Here is a 22,423-nt window from a genome sequence, read left to right on the forward strand (position 1 = left end):
TGTGCTCCCACCTTAACCATCGCACTTCCCCACGACCACAGGGTCCGAAGGCCGCCTGCAGCCAGTTTCCCCTCGGTTTACTGTGAGTGTCTTTCTGGGACACGAAGTCCTAAACAACATGGTTCCGGCTTGTCACTTGGTAGCTGTGTTGTTCCACTCGGCCCGAACGCCCCATCTACCTGCCTTGTCCTCGCTGGGCCCGAATGCCCCGTCTCTCTCCTCGCTGGGCCCGAATGCCCCGTCTCTCTCCTCGCTGGGCCCGAATGCCCCGTCTCTCTCCTCGCTGGGCCCGAATGCCCCGTCTCTCTCCTCGCTGGGCCCGAATGCCCCGTCTCTCTCCTCGCTGGGCCCGAACGCCCCATCTACCTGCCTCGTCCTCGCTGGGCCCAAATGCCCCGTCTCTCTCCTCGCTGGGCCCGAATGCCCCCTCTCTCCTCATTGGGCCCAATTGCCCCGGTCTCTCTGGCCCTCGGTGGGCCTAAATGCCGGGTCTATGTAGACCAAGCATGTCAAACTTGCGGCCCGTGGGCCACATGCCTTGTTTATCTGGCCCGCAAGAGCCTTTGAGTTTGACATGCTTGATTTGACTGTGGCTATTGTGTCCCAGTGCCTCCTGTGCCCCTCCTCCTCGCCCACATCGCCCTCACATGCCCTGGAGGTGACGGGGCTTACGTCATCATCGTTGTCATCACTTACAGAGGGGGCTGGGCAGGGCAGCTCTAACCGCCCTCTGCACACCTTACACATGGGAGCTGCTGACGTGCTCAGGAAGATGGTGAAAAAGCCAGGAACCGAGGGGGGCGGGGATCCAGCAAGCCTGTCCCCTAATGGGAGGTGCTGGGAGCAGCACAGCTGGCCCCACCAGACCGCAGCCCCAGCTCCGGCCACTCACCCACACCTTCCAGCTGATGCTCAGAGGACCGGCCGGCCCTGCCCTGGCAGCGGGCCAAGGAGAGAGGTCAGGCAGGAGAGAGACTCAGCACACTGAGGTAGTGAAACGCTTGGTTTTATTGAGGATGTTGCAAATCCCTTGTCTACGTGACAGCGTCTCATGCTCGGTCCCACGGGTCTCGGTGCGCGAGGAGCGCATGCGGGTGTAACGTGTGGTATATACATCAATGTACATATGGGAACACTGAGGAGCATCTTAGCGATGGTTTCTTGGCTGAATTACATTCATATAAAGTGTCCAAATTCAGAAGTTAGAAGCGCACAGCCTACAGTCTGAGAAGGCAAGGGCCTTCCGGCTCACGCCACCAACACTCCACAGACCATGCCTGCAGCCGTCCGTGGTCACGTCCAAAGGATGCCCTCAGCCCTCGTGCACCATCAGCCACACGGAGCCCGAACAGGTGTTCCTGGCGCCCAAACGGGTATCCTTGGGGCTGGAGGCTCGTCCCTTCAAACAGCACGCAGGGAAGTGCAGCCACCGGGTCAGGATCAGGTCAGACCCTGTGCCCTTCCCCCTCCCATCGTGTGGACATACTGTGTGCTGCGGGCAGGAGGTGGTCACAGGACACGCCGGGGACAAGGACACACAGAACTGGACACACATGATCACTAGTACTCTGCCCTTCCCATTCACATGGCCGGGTGGTAAAAAGAGACCTTTTGAGAGATTTCATAGGCTTTAGAGGTGGAAAAGCCAGCTAATTTTATTTCTCTTGCTGGATCAAATTTGTGGCTGGGGCAGACCCGATAGTTTGGTGTAAATAGTTTAGAAATGAAAAGGCCCATCTGTGTTGTGTCGTGTTCTGTGAGGAGGGCACGCGGCCTCCGTCCCTTCTCAGACCGGGGAGGGACGGGAGCCGCTCCTCAGCAGCCACGTGAAGTTACTGTTCAGGACGCGCTTCTTTACAAGGTGACCCCCCAGCACGGAGACCAATGAAATGATTTGGATAAACATGAATTCCAGAGACACCAACCCCTTCTGAGATGTTGGCTCGGACATTTAAAAACAATTGTTTTTGATTACAACACAAATCTCCCAAATAGGAATGAAGGTTAAATGAAGGCCCGGAATCGGAATCGTGGTGCCTGTGCCCCTGGCCTGAGACGGTGAGGCTGACCCTGAGCAGGTGACTGTGGCTGGGCCACGTGGCTAGGATGCCGGCCCCGGCCGCGGCCCAACCTGGAAGAGCCTCACTCACGACACAAACGTGCCACCACCTGAGACGTCCCTTCAGCTCCCTTCCCGCCAGCGGGCTGGCCGCCGGGCCTGGGCTGGACGGCGACCGATGTTCTTATGGAACTGACTTAGGTTTAACTAACAGAGCAGAAACCTTCCCCACCCCACTGGTCAGAAGTCCTCAAAACTTAACATTTTTCTCAAAAAAACCAAGTCCTTGGTTATGTCAACTTTTCTGTGACGTCTCTAAAGTCCAGACGGAGGACACTGGGTGCCAATCAACGCCCCAAGGACCCAGCTGGGTGTCCAGTGCGCGGTGAGCGCAGAGGGCACAGTTTGAAGTGCGTGTGTCCTGCTTTGTCTCCGCAGCAGTGACTCAACCTGCCCTCCTTCCTGCTCAGAGGAGGGGTTCTGGCTGCCTGCCCTAGGGGTTTCCCTGTCCCAGGAGCAGGGGCTGGGCAGGCCTTCTGCCTTCCTCCCTGGCAGCCACGGGCCAGGCCTGGGTGCCTCAGGCGGAGCCCTGCTGGTCACATGAACCCGGCCCAGGATGGTGCACAGCTCGGGGCCCGCGGGGCGGCACACAGTAAGGCATCGCTCACCTGGGCGAGAGGGACCCGGTTGATTTCTCGCAGCATCTGACAGAGGGATGGCAGGACACGTGGGACAGAACACGTCTACGGAATGTATTTCCACTGGGCTTGGTCGTCAAAATCCACATCTTTTTTTAAAAACTATTCCATCTCCCGTTCCCCATTAGAAAAAATACCATTTATAGAGAGAATAAAAACACAGGGCCTCCCCGATGTCGTCACGGTGCGGGCAAGCCTGCTGGGGAGGGCTGGCTCCACGGGGCCCTTCCCTGCGATGTGAAGTGCCAGCACATTGGAACCCGGCCAGACCCCGCCCTCAGTGGGCTGGGGATGAGCCACACCCTACACAGGGGGCAATGCTGGTGCCGGAACCTGGAAGTCCTGGCCAGGCACCCCCCCCCTCCCCCCCCCCGTCCCCAGGACGTGCCCGCAGGATGTGATCATGTAGGGCTCCACGCTCTGCACGTTCTGAGCCTAAGGACACGGGACACTGGGTGCACAGCCGATGCTACCGGTGTCGGCACCTGACTTCGCTGTGGGTGGGGTGTGCCTCATCTCTCCCATGGCACCCATGGGTCCCTCCACAACCAAGAATCAGCCAAGGGCTGGAAGCACTTCCTCTGCCCGCTCAGCTCTGACCCTGAGTGGAAGCAACAGGCCGGGCCTCGACCTGCCCCTGAGCCCTGGCTCGCCTGCCCTGGGCTGTCCTGTGTGCTGTAGGGTGTTGGGCAGAACCCCTGGGTCCCCACGTGCCGGCAGCACCCTTCCCTGCCGTGACTCCGCCCCCGCCTGCCGCCTTCAGCCTGCATGCTTACTTCTCAAATGTGTCTTTGATAAAGCTGGAAGGAATAATTTAAAAATATGACGTAAGTGGTATTTTTCAAAATGAGTATCTACTAACTTTATTCTCTTTCGGTCCCATGAAGACCTCTGGATGGTCACTGGGTCACTGTTGGACTCAGAAGAAGGAGGGGGGCCAGGCTGGTTATTGTGCGGTAGCCTGGATGCACTCCCACTGGTCCCAAAAAATTAAATACTGCTTCAAAACCCAAGCGAATGGCCCCTTGTACATCTATTTAGAAGTAAACCAAGGAAGGTTTCCTGTGATAAGATCCTACAAGGACACGGAAGCTTCCAGAGTGGCTGGGCCCTGCAGGGGTGTGGGGCATGGACTTCCTAGGTTACTACTTCTACCTCTACTTCTTCTTCCTCCATAGAGAATGTTTTGCAATTAAAATAATGTGGCATAAGAGTGACCTGGCATAATTACTTATTTTATAAATCATGTTCCTAGCTCTGAATAAATTATTTATTCAAGAATTTCACACCAAGTAATTGCTATTTCTAAGCTTAAGGAAGCCCTACTCAGTAGAACTCAATTTCTATCGTAAACGGAGATTGAAAGCAGTCACTGGGTCACTGGGTCGCTGGACGGGGAGATGGTGCCGCAGAGGTGCCCAGGGCGGCACCGGACCCCCCTTCCCCGCCCCCAGCCGCGTGCCCGTCCCAGTTCAGATGGAGGTTCGGGACAGTGCTGGACACCGGGCACTCCACACCCGCCGCCGGTCAGGGCGTGAGCGAGAACTGGTCCTGCTCTGTGGGCTTCTCCACCCAGGCGCCCAGCCCCGCTTTGATGAACGCCCGGAACATGCAGGCCTTGGCCGCCTGGTACTCCCTCGCCACCAGTTTGGACTCATGGTATATGTTGGGCTTGGTGATCTTGGAGCGCTGTAGGTTGGCGGGAACCTGTGTGAAGACAAGAAAACAAGTATAACCATTAAGAAGTAACAGAAGCTAAACCTGAAGATGTTCAGACAATGGTGTTTAGCGCTGTGCTGGCTCCTGGGGGCAAGGCCACCACGTGAAGGCGCCGCCCACAGAGGGACGGTCCTCTCATGGGACAGAGCCAGGGTCCTCCGAGGGTTGTGCTCCCGCCCCAAGGAGCAGCCTTGCAAACGGGAGGTACTCTGCCACCCACAAACAGTGGATTCCAATGTCCATTTCAACACTGTGGCTACTTAAAACCACAGGGTTGGTCACTGGAATTCTACACTGGCCCCCTCACAGTTGAGTTCCAGCAACTTGTCTATTCCTCCAAAGCCAGCTTCATAACGAACACCACAGGCCTGACTCACAAATCAATGAAAACTAGTTGATATATAGATTTGCTAAATAGGGTTTTATTTGGGGGAAAGGGTCCTGCTGCTACTAGTGCAGGAAAAAGGTCTAAAATCCTTCCTGGTGGGTTTGACTGAGCCCAGCAATGCCCGTCCTGCAGGCACCCGGCTCTTCGTCTGAGGTGACAGAAGGTCCCAGCAGGAGGGCGAGAAGGGAAGCTGCCTCTGAGCTGAGCTGCGTTAGTTTGAAGAGCCAGGGCCAGACTCCAGGCTGAACACCACCAGAAGGAACAGGTTAGGAGGGTCGTGTGGACGGGGCAGGGCTGTGACAGGACGGACAAGCAGTGGGGGGTGGGGCGGGCGTTGCCGCGGGGGCGCCTCAGTACCTTGCCGTGCACACGCATCCAGCGACAGTACAACGCGTGCTTACACAGGCGTGACGCTCGGCCAAGCTCATCCTTGCCCGTCGTGGAGTTGATGACCTCGATGGCCGAGTCGCCCACCGTCCAGTTGACGCTGAAGTTGGGTGCCTTCCCTGGCTGCCGCGCTTCTGCGTTGCTGATGCCTGGGAGGGAGAGATGGGCCAGGTGACACGGAGCCCCACACGACAGGTGAGTGGGACCAGGTGGGCTCACACAGTCCAGTGTTACCTCCCGCTGCCCAGGGATGCACCATCTGCTGGGAGGCGGGCTGAAGGTCACGGAGCCTAAAACCTCATCTTCACGCCACTTCTGACTCTCGGGAGCAGCCTGTGCACAGATGGCAAGCCGCTTCGTAGCTCAGGGTCCCACAGAGTCGTGCCGGGTGCTCCTCAGTGGATGACACTGGCCCTGGAGCTCAGGCCCTGAAGCCGGGCCCACCCCGCCTCGCACGCCCTACACTCCATGCAAGAGCCAACTTCCTAACATGTCTTCTTACCACATTTCAACGATTTCTAGGACCAATGCTTCATTCATTTATTTCCACTCATCCAATCAAGGCCACGATTCTGCAAAGTGTCCCTGTGGCTCCACTTGTCACTTCTGACGTGTGTTCTAAGAAACTAGATTGGCCTGGTTTCTCTCTGATCTGAGTTACTGACGAGTCCCACTTCCTCGTGGCCAGGCGTCTGGCCTTTCATTCTCTCCCTTTGTAGCCAATGTGTAGTTTTAGTGCAGTGCAGTCAAAGCAACCTGTACAGGTAGTTTTGATTCAATTACTCAGGACAGTGACCATGTGATGCACTGCAGAGCTGAGCAGCGTGACGGACTGAAGAGAAAAGTGCTAATTCGTTATCAAGTCTGTTACTGAAAAGAGACCACTGTGAGCCCCAACTTCAAATGGAGCCTCTGTCTCCACTTCCAGCAATTGCTCTACATCACACCCGTGTCAGGCAGGGCCCCAGGGAGACAGAATGGTAGGGTGTGCGGAGAGTTATGATGAAGGACTGGCTCCCCAGGTGGCGGCAGGTTAGGGTTAGAGAAGTCCCATGACCTGCCCGCTGTGAGCTGGAGACCCAGGACAGCTGGTGGTGTAGCTCCGTCTGAATCCAAAGGCAGAGAACCTGGGGCCGACGGTGTGAGTCCCAGCCAACAGGAGAAGGTGAGATGAGCCATCCCAGCTCAATCAGCTAGGCAGGAAAAAGGGATAAATTCCTTGAATGCGGGCTTCAGTGGATTCAATGTGGGTGGACCCATACTGGGGAAGCAGTCTGCTTTACTATATCCACCTATCAAATGCTGACCTCACCTGCAAACACCCCCAGAAAGAACAAGTACTCTGGGTTCATGTGGCCAGCCAGGATGATGCAAACCTTAGTTTACTGTGGTTTATACTGAACCACGTCTGTCCTGCACAGCTGTTGGGGTTTCCTGGCGTTCCCATCGCCTTTGTGTTTTATTGTCCATAAAAGAAGCATGCCCCTTCACCTTTGAAAGGCCATTCAGCTTCTCAGGTTATTTGTGAAAATACTTTCACTTTCTTCTGAAAGACATCCTTTTTTGAGCTCTGACATGATTAGCTGTTCAAGCTCTGACATGGTTCTCTGTTCGAAATAGGCTTGCTGCTGACTCATCCTGTCATCACATTGCTGATTTATAAGATAACTGGATCCCGTTATTTTCTTTCTTAGAGGTGTGTCTGCTTCATTTTGCTAAGTATCCTTACATGTTTCCTCCAAAAATATACACTGGAGACGGATCTTCTTTATCCTTGAAGATCTAAACATTTTCACTTTATCAAAATGCCCGACACCAGAATGCTGCTGCCACTGGCTCAACATTCGATAAACATTCTGCTGCCGAAGCCCGAGTGCTGTCTCTGTTCTTCACAGAACTCTAACCCTCGTCCAGAAGGGTCACGGAGGCCCCTGGTCCGTCCCTATCACTAGGCCGAGGGAGAAACTGAGGCACAAACCTGCCAACAGGGTGGAGCTACAGCAGCCGGCCTCGGCTCTGCCTCAGGCTCCGGCTGCCGGCTGGGTGGCCTCAGCATGGCCCTAACCCCATGGCTGGGGGCCTCAGGCTTTGGGGCTGGAGGTGATACTGGGGACAGGAGAATGAAGAGCAGTTCTTCTATTTTGTTATATATTTCATATTTTTTCAAACATGGAGAATTCACTGATGAGTTTAAGGCCTCTGTCTTGCAAAGGCTACTTTTCAGTATCTTTTTATAGCCATTCATGCACTTCGTGTACATCTGATCTGATAAAAATAACCTGACTTTTATAAACGAGCTCTCGTTTCAGTATCTTAGAATATTCCTTTAGAAAATGATCCTGTCCTCAGACTCTGCCGTGGACTCGATGGTGCTTCAACTCATCAAGACACCGACTAGCAGCTGTTCTGAGCGCCTGTGTGCCACGTGCTCCACGGTGTCTTCAGTGTCTGTGAATCCAGGCGATGAGTGACAGCGGAGACTAAGCCACGTACTCAAACGCAGGATAGGGAGTAAGCAGGGAGAACGTATTCTCCGATGCACGAGACAGCCGTACGCCAACACAACGGCACTTCACAACTTCCAGGAGGCTCCATGGGTGTGGATGCTACAGTTTCAACTTCCCCACAATTGTTTTATCAGACTCTACTTTTCCTTAAAAAATAATGGCTAAGGTTAGGGAGCTGTAACATTTTATCTGAGACAACCTCTGTGCCCCGCTCGTGCGTAAGCGCTGCGGTCTGCGAGCCGCACTTTCGGTACCACACGGCTTCAGTCTGTTACCGCGCGCTGCGGCCAGCGCACACACACACCAGGAAACTCAGTTCAGGCTATGGCTTTAGTTCTGAGCTTAAAAGGTAAGTAAAACGATATTTTCGGCAGGATAAAAAATACCTTGTGTCTTTTAAAATAGGGGTGAACTGAGAAGTTAGGACCCTTGAATTCAAAAGCTCTTGCTCACTTTGCTAATAGCCACTGAAATTCTGAAAGAACTAACAAACCAGTGACAGTGAGCGTACACGGAAAGTGCCAGAACCACGGACACGTGGGCTTGTGCTGGTCCACACAATCACATCCCTGACACACCCATGTGTCAAGGGCACATTTCAATGACACGACTACCCTACTAAGAGCAAACTGGGTGCGAGGAGCCAGGTCAGGCTGCCAGCTGCACAGGGGCTGGCTCTGCGGTGGCAGCTCGTCACCGTGACCACACAGGCTGGTGGCCAGCCCAGCTGGATCTCGGACAGCCCGTGTGTGTAATTTCCACAACATCTCTTAGTCTCTCCGTGGAGACAGGGTCTGAATACATACGTATGAAAGACAGATGCAGAGGTGCCACATCTGGGCGGTCGATCCTTTACAAATGGTGAGGTTTTCATCGGTAAGAGATAACCTGGCCCCAGGACTCACGTAACAGCCCCCTCCTCCCTCCAGTGGCCAGACTGACCCCGAGGAAAAGCTACTCCACAAGCCGCTGCCCTGTGGCGCTTTTATCCACATGACGTGGCACTGCACACGGGTTTATCTGGAAGAGGTGAGGTCACAATGGGATACTTGCCACTGAGCAGAGGCTTGTTGAGGGTGTAGAGAGGGGGCAGGTCTTCGATGTTCGAGATCCGCTGGTACATGGCTCTGGAGAGGTGGTCCCCGTGGTACAGGCTGCCCAAGATGATGCTGGAGAAGTAAATCGGCTCCACGAAGATGCTGAGCAGGGAGCCCTGGACGCCCACCACGTTCCACCTGCGGCAGAGGGAGCGGGCTCAGCGGGCGCAGCGTCTGCCGCAGACCTGACGCCGCTAATTCTGCACCATGCCGGCCAATTAAAAAGAGAGCAGCTAGAAATAACCGACTTAGCAGTTTAGAGTTTTAAAGAGAAAAAGCTACTTAAAAAGCATTTTAGCTGTGAAATGACCTTTTGCCACGATGACACGCTTACTGAAGGTAAGTTCTAGCAAGGTATCCAAGAGACATGTTTCTTGGGAGGAAAATCAAAAGGCAAAGGAAGTATTTTATCACTTCCAATAGAAATGATCTCCCTGGAGTCCTTAGAAACATTGAACGGTCATTTTCCTGCTCCTTGGCGACACCTCCGACTCAGGTTCCTTTTCACACAACCAGCCACGCCCCGGGAGGAGGTGTGCGCTCCCCGCTGCCCATCGGTCGCTGAGCCTGCCCTGCCAGGCACAGCAGTGGCGACACTGGAACCCACTGGGACCGACTGCAGGACCCTTAGTAACCAATCACTCACTTCGCTGACATCCAGACGTTCGTTTGAGCTCTAACTCAGACACCATCCCTCAAACACGCCGCTGCTCTCTCTCTGCCCCAACAGGAGAAATACTCCACAGCCTGGGGAGTCCGCACCCTCAGTGCTGGCCAAGTCCACGGGGCAGATGACACAGCCCGCGTGGTCCTGGAGCCGGGGCTGTCTGGCCAGGGACAAGCAGTAAAAAGGCAAGCACATGAATCAAGAATTAAAAGTTGAGCTGAAATGCATTTGAGGGAGAGCAAGGTTCCACGACAGAGCGGAAGAAGGGTGCTGACTTCAGGGAAGGCTCGGAGGAGATGACCCTAAACTCGGCCCCAGAGGGGGAGTGAGGCAGAGGAAACAAGCCACCACCCAGACCCAGCCAGGGCAGGCCCGGGCCAGGGCGGGGCCAGGGCAGGGACAGGCCTGAGCAGCCTCCGCAGGCCCTGGCTGTCCTCAGAGCGGGAGCTCCTGAAGGCCTTGCAGGGAGGGGTGGGGCCAGGTGACCTGCCAGCCGTGTGGGGAAGGTCCGGTGGGACGGCAGCCGGGTGGGGTTGTAGGACAGCCGCCTCCGCAGCGCAGGTCAGAGATGAGTGGGGGCAGCAAAATTTAGAAACGTTAGTGCTCCCCTGTCCCCTCTCCCTGTGTCCCCTCTCACCAATGGCCACGGGCTCTGCCCTATCTCCGGCCTCCAGGAGGGTGGGCGGTGCCTCATGGTCAGAGCTGGGAACAGCCTCCGCATGAGCCTCGCCCTGAATCCTGGCCCACCCAGCTCCACGTCCCACACTCAGGCCAAACTCGCTCCTTCGTCCCTGTCACTGCAAGAGACCTCCTTTCTCACGGATCCAGAAGCCACCGCTGCTGGGGCACAGCCCCCACCCTAGCGCCCATCCCCAACAGCAGCCGCCTGACCTGTGAAAATGCCGGTCAGACAAGGCCACTCCCTTCACAAAACCCGCCAACACTCCCATCTTCTCTGAGAAAAGGCCATCGTTCCCACCGCCGCCAGCCCGTCAGACCCGGCTCCTCCTCCCTGACCCCTCCAGCCTCGGTGCCTCCCACGCTCAGCTCGGGCCACCAGGGTCCTGCTGCTCCCTCCAGAGCCCTTCCCTCAGGTCCGTCATCCCGGAACATGGCCCCAGGGCCCTTGAGCAGCTCCCTGACCACGGTCCCCATCGCTGTCTCTGTGGAAAGTCCCGCTTGGTGCCCTGTGCCAGCCCCTCCTGTGTTACTTGCGGGTCTCTGTTTTGTCTCCCCACCCCTAGCAGAAGGTAAGCTCCTGGGGGAAGGACTCTGTTTACCTCCCTGATCTGTCCCAGCTTAAACTGCGCACCAGGGACATACAGGTCAATAGTAGGTGCTGAGCGAGCAAGCCCTCCAATTCCTCCCTCTCCCACCTCCTAAAACAAGATTAAAACACAGGTTTCCCATCTTACAAGGAAAAGCAGGACAGGCCTGGATGCTTACCAAAACCACAGGGCACCCTGTCTGTGTAAATTCAGGCCATCTTAGGCAGAACTCAACCTCCTGAGGCCCACTTTAAAACACTGATGCTGCAGAAAGCTCGGTCTGTTATGAGTCGTTAATTCGGACACATGCTTCAGAAGAGTTCCAGGAGCTTCGGAGTGCTCTGTGGAGGCCCCGGTGGAAGTGGTGTGCAAACTGCCACTCTGCTGACAAGCTCCACCCCCGAGCCTCTCAAAGGACAGCCAGGACCGAACTTCACCAGGAACAAAAGTGCCCAGTGATGGCCAAGGGGCCCAGGGACGGTCAAGGAGTTTCAGTGATGGCCAAGGGGCCCAGGGATGGCCAAGGAGTTTCAGTGATGGTGAAGGGGCTCAGTGATGGCCAAGGGGCCCAGGGATGGTCAAGGAGTTTCAGTGATGGCCGAGGGGTCCAGAGATGGCCGAGGGGCCCAGTAATGGCCAAGGGGCCCAGGGATGGCCGAGGGGCCCAGTGATGGCTGAGGGGCTCAGTAATGGCCAAGGGGCTCAGTGATGGCTGAGAGGCGCCCAGTGATGGCTAAGGGACATGTGTCACTGCAGCCAGGATCCAAGCTGTCAAACGTCCCCAGTGAACCTGGTGAAGACGGGAAACTCGGGAGGTGGTTGCCAAGTGTCAAACCCCTCCCTGCGGCCCCCACCCCGGGGAGGGTGCAGGTTCATAGTTTGCGGGTGACACTGGAAGAAACACCAGGTGCTGAGTGCTCACTCGGCCACTGTGCTCGCTGCCCAGGCCGCTTTCTCTCTCACCTTCCTTGCGTCTTTCTCAGAGGACAGGGTTCAGAGCGCCGGTGAGTCCCTGGGTCCGTACAGTGCCTGGCCCAGTTCTGAGAGGCTGAGTGTGCAAGTGGCCAGCGGCCAGTGGCCAGACCAGTTGTCACAGGAGAGCTCTGACCCAACCACAGCCTCCACGGCACCTGGCCCAGACGGTCAGGACTTGGTCAGCTGCCCTAACTATAGTCCCTGCTTCCAACTTGGGGTCCCTCAGAGAAAACCCGGTCTGCCCCTCGCCAGAGGCGGCCCCGCATCTGGAGAGTGAGCCACAGCCTCCATGGGACACACCTGAGACTCCCTGGTCCCGTGGAGCTGCCCCGCTGGCCTGCCCACATGGTGGGGAGGCCCCCTGCCACAGCAGCTCTGAAGGCCACAGTTTGGCCTTCAGCCAAACTGCCCACCGACCCACCAGACAGACAGCACCTGGTGACCCCAGCAGTAGATCTGAACCTCCCTCCCCGCCCCCAGCCCCCTGTGGCCTCACTCCTACGCCAGCCCTCTGCCCCTGCGCCACGTCCTGCCCCGCAGGCTGGGACCTACTGGACACTGCTCTGTTCCCTGTGAGAGACACAGGACACCTCGCCAGCACCTGCCCACTGCCTCTCATCCGTGACAGCCACTTGGGCGGCTGCTCATTTCATTCCCTTGGGACAGGACTGGACGCCACGCTGTTTCTGGTTGTAAGCATGGCCATTTGTCATTGTGATACTGAATATTAAGCCCCTTTCAACCACACTCGAGTTTACAAAAGTGAGGTGAGTCTAGGAGGATGGGGGCCAGCTGCCAGGGGAACTGACTACATAATTAGAGGGGGTAGGAAGAGGAACTGGGGGTCAAACTGATCACCAATAATCAATGATATAATCAATCATGGCTATGCGAGAGAAATCTGCATAAAACCCAACAGGCTGGTGAACACATCAGGTGCTGGGAAAGGGGGACCAGAGAGCATGGAGATCCTTGCACCCCATCCTCCCAGGCATCTCTTTCATGAGGCTGTTCCTGACTTGTATCCTTTACAATAAAATGGTAACTAGGTAACTGTAGTCCCTGAGTTCTATGAGCTGTTCTAGCAAGTTACTGAGCCTAAAGAGGGTGCGAGGGAACCCCAACTTGCAGCCAAGTCAGGCAGAAGTGTGAGTACCTGGGCAGTCTCATCAGACTGTCCCATCCCCTCTGGGGGCTGTGCTGACCCCAGGTGACACCTGAATGGGCTTGGCTTGTAGGACTGGACTGTGTGGTGTGGGACCTGTATGCCTGGTTTCGGAGGGGCTGGGAGGAGTGGGTGTGGCCAGGGTCCCATGCTGTCCCTCTTCCTTCCCTCCGGCCTGTTTTTGCTTTTCCCTGTGATGATGTGTCACCGCATACAGCGAAAGGCACAGATCATAGGGGTGCACATCTGTGAATTTTGACTCTTACATGCCTGTGTGTGACCCTGTTTCAACGAGACACGGAACATTCCCACGACCCCCAGCCATGCCCTCCCAGCAACGCCCTGCACGATGGACGGAGCTGGAGGGTTGGCTTTACAAGCTGGGCTCTCACTTGCTGATTATGTGAACCAGAAACCACTCCCATGGCGTTTCTTTCAACTGGGGGTTTTGGTAACTGAGTTTTAAAATGTCCATTTAGTCAAACGTATTCATGTAGCTGTATAATCTGGGCTTTCTGGGCCTTAAGCATCCTGCTGAGTGGAAGCCATAAACACTGCCAGGGGCCCTTTTCACCTCAGGGCCTTACTGGTTGGGCTGTGCTTTGCGTGCAGTATGGAGGCCTTGCTTGTCTTGCTTCCTATACAGACTGTTAACCAGGACAATCTGCTAACCAGTTCATCTCCTCCGTGAGCCCCAAGTATAGCAGAGACTGGCTGCCACCCCACATCCCCTCCCTTCCTCTGAGCTTCGACCCCCCTATTCCAGTCGGCACCCCGCGAGTGTTTCTGCCCAGCTGCCTCCCCAACCACCTGTCTTTCCTCCTTCCACTGTGGGGATCTCTAAAATCAATAAAAAAAAACATTAAGAATACATCACTGGGTTTGGTTTGCTACACTGTGTGTGTATGTGTGTTTTATAATTGAGGACAGCTCGTCTTGTTTTCCTCAGTGTCGCTGTCTGGCCTGGAGAGAGGGGCGACAGTGACCCCACAACATGAGCTGGGGGTCCACCTGTCCCTACTCTTCTAATCTGGAGAGAAGATGATAGAAGACAGGGTTACTGCCCCGAGGATGTGGGGACCTCACAGCAGGCCCGTGTGGGTGAGCGGCTGCCTCTCCCTCCACCTGCCTCCTTTCTCTGATGTTCTTCAATTCCTTTCTTTCCTGGAGGTGAGTAGGGAGGGTGACTGGTTTAATGCTTTAATGGCCATAACTCTATTCCAAACTTCTGTCTACTCTTGAGTCAGTTTTAGAAGTACACTTTTCTGAACATTTTACATTTCATCTCAGTGTTGCAACACTGGTACGAAGGTGCCCACGTCTCCACTGTAACTGCCTGCAGCGTATTTCAGCTCCACTGCGTCCTGGCTGTCCTCTTCCATTCCTAACACAGTCTGGCCGTCCTTCTATCGTCGTTCTCGGTCGAAGCTGCCCGAGTTCTGCCGATTTCATTGTCCTGTCCAGAGACCTAACCCCGGGGTGTCACTGCTCACGGGGCATCTTTGTTTCTTTCTTCTCCTCGGCGGGGTTTGTTCTGTTGTTCTCTTTCCAGCCTAGTGCTATGTGCTTTGGTCATTTACCTACAGTCATTTTCTAGTGCCCCCGGCGATTTCTTCTGTGAGCCCTGGGGTGTAACTGGCATGCGCTATGTTGTATATGTTGAAGCATACGATTCGGTAAGTTGGACACGTGTCTCTACCCAGGAGACCATCACCCCCCACACCTTGCTCACACCTTGTCCACCTTGTCCCATTCCTTCCTCACTGTCCCTCTTACTCTGGTCCCCACCCTGGGCAACCACCGATCTGCTCCTGTCACTGTAGACCAGTTTGCACGTTCTAGAAATTTACATACTTTTTGGGATCTGGTTTCCTTTACTCTGAATAATTGTTTTGAGATTTGTCCAGGCTGCATGTGCATCATTGTTTGTTATTATTACCATTTGCCTGAGTGGTGCTCCACTGCATGGAGAAGCATCGTTTGGCCATCCTGTGCCACTGCTGCCACTTGGATTGCTTCTGGTTTTGACATTACAAAGACAGTTGGACACATGTCATTATACATTTGTCCAAATCCACAGAATGTGCACCACCAAGAGTGACCCTAACGTAATCTGTCAGCGTAGGTTCATCCATTGTAACCATGTGCCCTCTGGTGGGGGATGGGTAATTGGGGGAGGCAATGCAGGGGGGCGGGGGGAGAGGGCATATGTGAATCCCTGCACCTTTGTCTTAATTTTGTTATGAATCTAAAGAAATGTGTAAGATGGTAGTCTTCCATTGTGTGCTTTACCACAATTATAGTAAGTCAGTGATGCCACCAATAATTACACAGAATATATAGCAGATCACAAGATAATCAGCACACTAACACAGAAAGTATAAAGTTGTAGGAATTAATGTGTTAAAAACTGCCTAACATTTTTTTGAAAAACTATCAACGCAAAGGAAATATTTTAAATATGGAGAGAGATAAAATATTCATGGATGGACTGATTTAACTTCATATCAATTCCTTCCAACTAAGTCCATAAGTTCAATGCAGTTCCATATGAAATCTCAGCAAGACATTGGGAGACACTTAACAAGCTGACTCTAAAATACGTACAGAAGAACAGAGTTTCATAAAAGGCTACCAAAAGTTTGAAAAAAATGAGTAAAGAATGACAGTTTTATCCAATCAGATCTTTAAACTATTAAAATGTCAGAATAATCTATATATATAAAAGACTAAGTGACCATTACAACTGGTCCACCAAATGACTGGTAGACCAGTCGCTATGATGTGCACTGATCACCAGGAGGCAGACACTTAATGCAGGAGCTGCCCCCTGTGGTCAGTGTGCTCCCACAGCCAACCTCTTGCAGTCCCTCCACTCCGGCTGGCCCCGATCGGTCTAATCGGGACTGGGCGAGATGACCCAAATCGGCCCCAATCGCTGGCCAGGCCGAGGAACCCCACCTGTGAACGAATTCATGCACCAGGCCTCAAGTAGACTAATAAAGAATCTAGAGCAGTGGTTCTCAACCTTCCTAATGCTGCGACCCTTTAATACAGTTCCTCATGTTGTGGTGACCCCCAACCATAAAATTATTTTCATTGCTACTTCATAACTGTAATTTTGCTACTGTAAACAATATGTAATTATATATGTGTTTTCTGATGGTCTTAGGCGACCCCAGTGAAAGGGTTGTTCGACCTCCAAAGGGGTCGCGACCCACAGGTTGAGAACCGCTGATCTAGAGTCTAGAAATAGACCCATCCTTGTGAGGGAGCTCAGTATATAACAGGTGTCTTCACAAATCAGGGAGAAAATATAGGTTATTGAATAGAAGGGAGTGGAAAAACTGACCCACTGTATTAAAATAAAGCTAAATTATAATACAAAAGTGTTAAAGGCCTAAATGTGAAAGTGAAATGATAAAGGTCTTAGAAAGAAGGACAGCAGAATATTTTTATGCCCATAATTTGAGGAGGGATTTCTTAAATAAGATCCTAAAAGTACAAATTATAGGGTGACAAATTAATGGATAAGATTATATCAAAATTTGGGGTTTCTATTCCAAAAAGGATGGCACAAAGTTAAGAGGGACTTGGCCGTGGAGGAGGCACTGAATCGTCTCTCACTGTTAAGGGTTACAAACTACAAAAGGAACTTTGGCGAATCTAGATGAAGAAGTCATGCGGTCCGAAAGACAATGGCCAGGATATACACAGGGAATTCACAGGAGCAAGACGGGGGGCTGAGGAGATGCTCAACACGCCTAGTGAGAAGAGAAACAGACCGAAAACCCCGAGACAGCCTCAGGAGTGGGGAGCTAACCTCGGCACTGCCGGTGTGCGTGCAGCTGGAGGACCGCCGGGTACGCCCGATCGTGCTGCGTGAGGAGCCCTGGGTACCATGGCCTATAACGAGCTGCTTACGGGGTCTCAAGGCTGCCTGGGGAGCTCGAGGAAATCCATGTGCCCACCACGAGGGGAAGGACATAATGTGGCCATGGCTACGATGCAGGAGGCAACGGGCTGGACATGACAGCATCAGGGAGAGTCCCCCAAACACGGGGTGAATGAAAATACGGGGTACAGAATGGGATTTGAAGCACAATGCCAAATCTGTAAACTAACAACATACACCTATTTTTCAAGGACACGGACACACACACACACACACAGAAACGGTATGGACAGCGAATACAAAGGGCATGTGATTAGTAAACACATCATGTGGGCACCGTGCTGGGTGGGAATGGGCCACGGTGTACGATTAACTTAGCTCCACATCCCCTAGGTTCCCTGACATGACCATTAGAGAAAGTCAAGAGCAAGCTTACAAACAACGGACAAGATGTGCACCACACGCGTCGGCCCTGACAGCTGTCGGGAGGCAGTCAGGACCCACACACATGGGCTGTGGAGCACTCTGGGGGAGGGGTTTTATTTTACATGCTTTTCTACCACGGAACTTCGTGCTATCTGCCCATGTACCTTTTTTCAAATAAACATTTGTTAAAAGATACAGAACTATGAGAACTGAGACCAGCATCTGAAGAAATGGGAATCTGCCTGGGACGCGGGCTCCTGAAAGAATAACACTTCTCAGGGGGAGGCAAACTCGGGGTGTCTGCAGCACCCAGCCTCCCCTCCCCATGAGGGGGTGCTCTCAGTGCTCAGAGCACAATGCCTGTGAGGGTGTCACATTGTTTTTAAAATGTAAATACCAATCACCCCAAATACTAACTGAATAGTAAGTATGACCATTAAAGTGCATGTTTGATGAATGAGGAACCTCTTTGCTTTCTCTGGGAGCAAATCATTTTATAAGGTCACAGTGAAACACATCAGTTCACCCCAGAAGCCCACATCTATAATAATCTATAATAATAAAAGCATAAAATGCTAATTAGACTGGACAGCTGAATGTCCTTCTGGACAAAGCTGCGGCGACTGCGAGGGCCGAGGGCAGTCAGGGCAGGCAGCAGTGGTGGGGTAATGGGGGTGGCGCCTTCCCCTGATTGCCCAGTCACCTCCTGCAGAGGGGAGCGGGCCTAAGCCGTTAGTAGGACATCCCCTGAGGGCTCCCAGACTGTAAGAGGGGGAAGGCCGGGCTGAGGGACACCCCCCTCCCAGTGCACGAATTTTCATGCACCGGGCCTCTAGTATAACAATAATAATAAAGGGCAAGATGCTTGTTTTGATGAATGGCAGTGGCAGCCTGGAGCCTCCTGGGTAAAGGCCCACCTTCACTCCCTCGAAGGGTCCTGGAGCCCCCTAGAGCCTTTATCCTTCAAAGAATGTGGGGAACATTGAAGTGGGGAGTGGGAACAAAACCAAACCATTTTGAAAGTAGGTAACTGGCATAGGAGGAGGGTCAGGTGCCCACAAGGGCACAGTTGGAGGTACCCAGGAACCAGCAGGAGTGAGTCTGGTGCAGCAGGGAGGGTCAGGTGCCTGCAGAGGCACAGTGGGGGGTACCCAGGAACCGTAAAGGGTGAGTCTAGTGCAGTGGGGAGGGTTGGGTGCCCCCAGGGGCATAGTGGGGGGTACCCAGGAACCAGCAGGGGTGAGTCTGGTGCAGTGGGGAGGGTCAGGTGCCCCCAGGGCACAGTGGGGGGGTACCCAGGAACCAGCAGGGGTGAGTCTGGTGCAGTGGGGAGGGTCAGGTGCCCCCAGGGCACAGTGGGGGGGGGTACCCAGGAACCAGCAGGGGTGAGTCTGGTGCAGTGGGGAGGGTCAGGTGCCTGCAGAGGCACAGTGGAGGGTACCCAGGTCCAGCAGGGGTGAGTCTGGTGCAGTGGGGAGGGTCAGGTGCCTGCAGAGGCACAGTGGGGGGTACCCAGGAACCAGCAGGAGTGAGTCTGGTGCAGTGGGGAGGGTCAGGTGCCTGCAGAGGCACAGTGGAGGGTACCCAGGTCCAGCAGGGGTGAGTCTGGTGCAGTGGGGAGGGTCAGGTGCCTGCACAGGCACAGTGGGGGGTACCCTGGAACCATAAAGGGTGAGTCTGGTGCAGTGGGGAGGGTCAGGTGCTTGCAGAGGCACATTGGGGGGTACCCTGGAACCATAAAGGGTGAGTCTGGTGCAGTGGGGAGGGTTGGGTGCCCCCAGGGGTATAGTGGGGGGTACCCAGGAACCAGCAAGGGTGAGTCTGGTGCAGTGGGTGCTCCATGGCCTTACCGTGCCATCTTGTCGCTGCAGGACATGGTGAGCAGCCTCTCCCCCTGCAGCACCCCGTCCCACGTCTGGATGCTCGCATTTGAGCGCACGGGGATCGTCCCCTCACCAGATTCTATTTTCGTCCGCAGCTGTCCCCTGGCTTTGCGATTCGGGTGCCTGTCTGCTGGTTCTAAGAGAGAAACGGGAGAAGGAAGCCACCGGTAGGAAATCATCTGCTTCACTCACTGAGAAGCACGTCTAACTACACCCCACACATTTATCACACAGTCCGCCTGTATGTGCTTGTGGTTGTTCTGTATCTATAGGACATACGTACATTATAAGTATATAAAATTGGACAGGAAGGATATAATATGAACCAAATTCACAGAAGTGGCCTTCTCAGGGGTTGGGGAAGACGAGGGCTTCCATTTTAACCAAAGTGATTGACTTCCATTGTTAAAAAGGGACTGAAGCAAATAGTACAAAATGCTAACATTTGCTCCTTCTACGTGTTGGATATTTGGGTGTCTGTTATATTTTCCCCCACATTTTAAAAATTTCATAAGGAAACCCATAGGGTTTCAGGAAGCTCACAGGAAGCACGCACAGACAGTGACTACCTCTGGGCCATATGGACGGGTGATTTAAATTTTCTTTCTTATTTAAAAAATATTTAAATTGATTTGTGTTGCCTTTATAATCAAGAAAAACAATGCAATCAAATGTTCTATTTGGAACAAATAATGTTTAAGCTTCGGGGGAGAGAGGTGAATACAAATCCATGGAAAACAGAAATCCGTGGAAAACACGTGCAGAGAAGGGTGGGGACATGTGATAGAAACAGGGTCTCCCTTTTCATTCGTCTGACCTGCTGCTGGGGTTTCCGCCAATAATCACACATTTAAGTTCCAGTTCATCAGAAACAGGGAAGAGGATGGACGTCTCTGACTTAGAGACAGACAAGGTGTCCCAAAGATTGTGACAACCTGTATATTATCCAAATTTAAGTGCTGACATCGATTTTGATCTGGTATCCTCATTCTATTCCAATCCCAGAGTCAACATTTTCATTCATTAAAATATCCTAAGTAATTATTCGTGGAGAAGAACTAGTAAAACCTGCTTTTATTTAGCCCTCAGACCCACGTTTAAGGCTGACATGGAAAGAAGAAGGATATTAATGTAAGTTTGTTATTTTGTTACCACATGGCCTCACAGTGAGAAACTGCTGGCTGTGCAGACGCCTGGCCATACCTTCCAGGATCGGTTCGTGAGGTGAGAAGATCCTGGCGTCCCCGCAGGGCGAGGTGCTGATGTACAGGTGGAACTGGACGGTGTCCTTCAGCCGGAAGCCTCCCCGCTCAGACTTCTGGAAGATGGACTTCTTCTGATCCTCTTTGCTGCGGAAAGGAAGCAAGTTGCAGAGTGAGTGCTCCAGCTGCGTGGAGTCACAATCCGGTCTGTCCCAGCCCCCAGAGACTTTCAAAGGCCCGCAGTTCCGACGGTTTATGATCATTCACACAGTTCCTGTCACTCAACAATGGACAGGGCATCAAAATGGGAGCATTTCCCCTTGCCTTCTCATTTCTGATTCCAAACAGAACGACTGTGTAGAGATGTCTTTACAGAGAAAAGCAGTTTGGATACGTGATGGGCTGGTGTGAGGCACAGTGACTGGGATAAAAACGCCCGTGTTTACCGGCTGTGGAGTCTACTGAGATCAGCCTGCAGGAAACAAAAGCCCAGGGTCTGAGCACAGCCCTGAAATCCATGATACTATTATGCATGTGTGCATACGTGTGTGCACATATGTATGTGTGTACACGCATGTGTGCTATAAGTTAGCCAACTCTATTTGTAGCTTGAGCATCATGGGCAGATGGGAGCCAACCTCACTATTACTGACAAAGTTGCTGTTGTGAGAACTGAGTGAAAGTTTTGCAGTGTTTTCTGACGGGGGAGGGGGAGAAGGCAGTACTTTTTAAAACAGCTTCCTTTACTTACTTACTTACTAGACTTACTTTAGGTACAGCTCAAGCTGTGTGTAAAGGAACCTGAGCAAGGACCGCCGCGATATGATCTCTGCGTGGCAGTCATTCAGAGCGAGGCCACGGTCACTCATGTACTCGCCGTTAATACACTTCGTTCCCGTGGAAACACATATCACCTGGGCATCTTTAACATCTGTGCCTGGAAAACAAGAGAGACCGTTCCTCTGAGTCACAGTCATGTGCCCACCTGCGCCCTAGGGCCTGCACGCACCCGCGGTGACGGAACCTGGCAGAGACCGCAGTGCACACTCACCCCCCATGCCACCCCCCGGCCGCAGCCTCCCAGAGGACGAGCTCTGTGCTGCCCCCTGGGAGCCAGCTGCCCTCGTCTTCAGTGTGAAGGTTCTGAGCTTGAGGAAGTGACTCCTCGGGAATGTAAGTCTTTCTTGAACAGTCCCATGGACACAGGGAGGAAGCACTATGTGAAGGCAGGTAGGTGGTCTGGTTATTAATCTTAAGATTGATGTGAAAGCACTAAAGAGGCGACGAGGGAGGGACAAGAAGGAAAAGAAGTGTTCACAGTGTGCTGGTCAGGAGTCCCTGTCACCCCCTCATGCTGGACTGCAGCCCGCAGCACCGGGCACCTCCAGAGGAGCGGCCACTCTGCGGTAAACCTGTCACAGGCCACGCGCCAGATGTGCTGCAAAGGCCTGACGCCACCAGGGATAAACTGCACCACCAGCACCAGCTGCAGACGGTGCCACCCAGAGGCGGGCACTGTGCTAGGTCTACTAGGGAAGGTTTTCTCATCTCATCCCCACATCCTTAAAGTGCATGGCACCACTGCCTCTGTTTTACAGACCAGGAAACTGAGGCTCAGAGGGGCCAAAAACCTGCCCAAGGCCATTCAACGAGTGCAGGCCACCTGAGGTCAGAGCCAGGCATGGAGGTCTTCTGAGGTCACAGCCAGGTGCTTGTGCTGGCAGTCCTGCATGCAGGTGTAAACTGGCTCTGAGCAGTGGAATTCACACAGAGGGGCAAATGCTGCCCTGCGGGCATCTGCCTCTCCTCAGGCAGTGAGAAGAGCTAGATGGCAACCAGCCACACACCACAGAGCCTGCTCAGGGGGCTGCTGCATCAGCAGCTCACCTTTCAGTTACGTAAATAGTACGAGCACAGAGAGAAGAGCAGGAAAACACAGGCACAAAACATCAGAGAAAACCTGAAACCCACGTTAAGATTCAGAGTTCTTCACCCGCCCCCAGACACACGCTCAGCTGTGCCAAAGCACACACGTGGCGGGAGGAGCTTGTGATTCCAGTCGTCACGTTCTGCAAGCGGGGGGATCA

At 53.5% G+C, this 22,423-nt stretch overlaps 1 protein-coding gene across 2 annotated transcripts in view; it reads right to left on the reverse strand.

Moving 5' to 3' along the window:
* Window positions 1–990: 990 nt before the first annotated feature.
* Window positions 991–22,423, reverse strand: part of ADARB1 (adenosine deaminase RNA specific B1) — a 107,484-nt gene continuing 86,051 nt past the window's right edge. Inside the window, exons 7-12 of one of the 2 annotated variants that reach the window (XM_036348852.1) lie at window positions 21,105–21,273; window positions 20,338–20,483; window positions 19,102–19,270; window positions 8,812–8,993; window positions 5,266–5,400; window positions 991–4,464 (exon numbers count right to left, since the gene is read on the reverse strand). In XM_036348852.1, coding sequence (XP_036204745.1) covers window positions 4,412–4,464; window positions 5,266–5,400; window positions 8,812–8,993; window positions 19,102–19,270; window positions 20,338–20,483; window positions 21,105–21,273 — 854 coding nt within the window. In that variant the 3' untranslated portion in view covers window positions 991–4,411. Of the gene's footprint in view, window positions 4,465–5,221; window positions 5,401–8,811; window positions 8,994–19,101; window positions 19,271–20,337; window positions 20,484–21,104; window positions 21,274–22,423 lie in introns of both variants that reach the window. The other variant, XM_036348851.1, reaches the window with a different exon arrangement.

Source organism: Myotis myotis, unplaced genomic scaffold (genome assembly GCF_014108235.1).
Source record: "Myotis myotis isolate mMyoMyo1 unplaced genomic scaffold, mMyoMyo1.p scaffold_m19_p_2, whole genome shotgun sequence".
Classification (NCBI taxonomy): Eukaryota; Metazoa; Chordata; class Mammalia; order Chiroptera; family Vespertilionidae; genus Myotis; species Myotis myotis.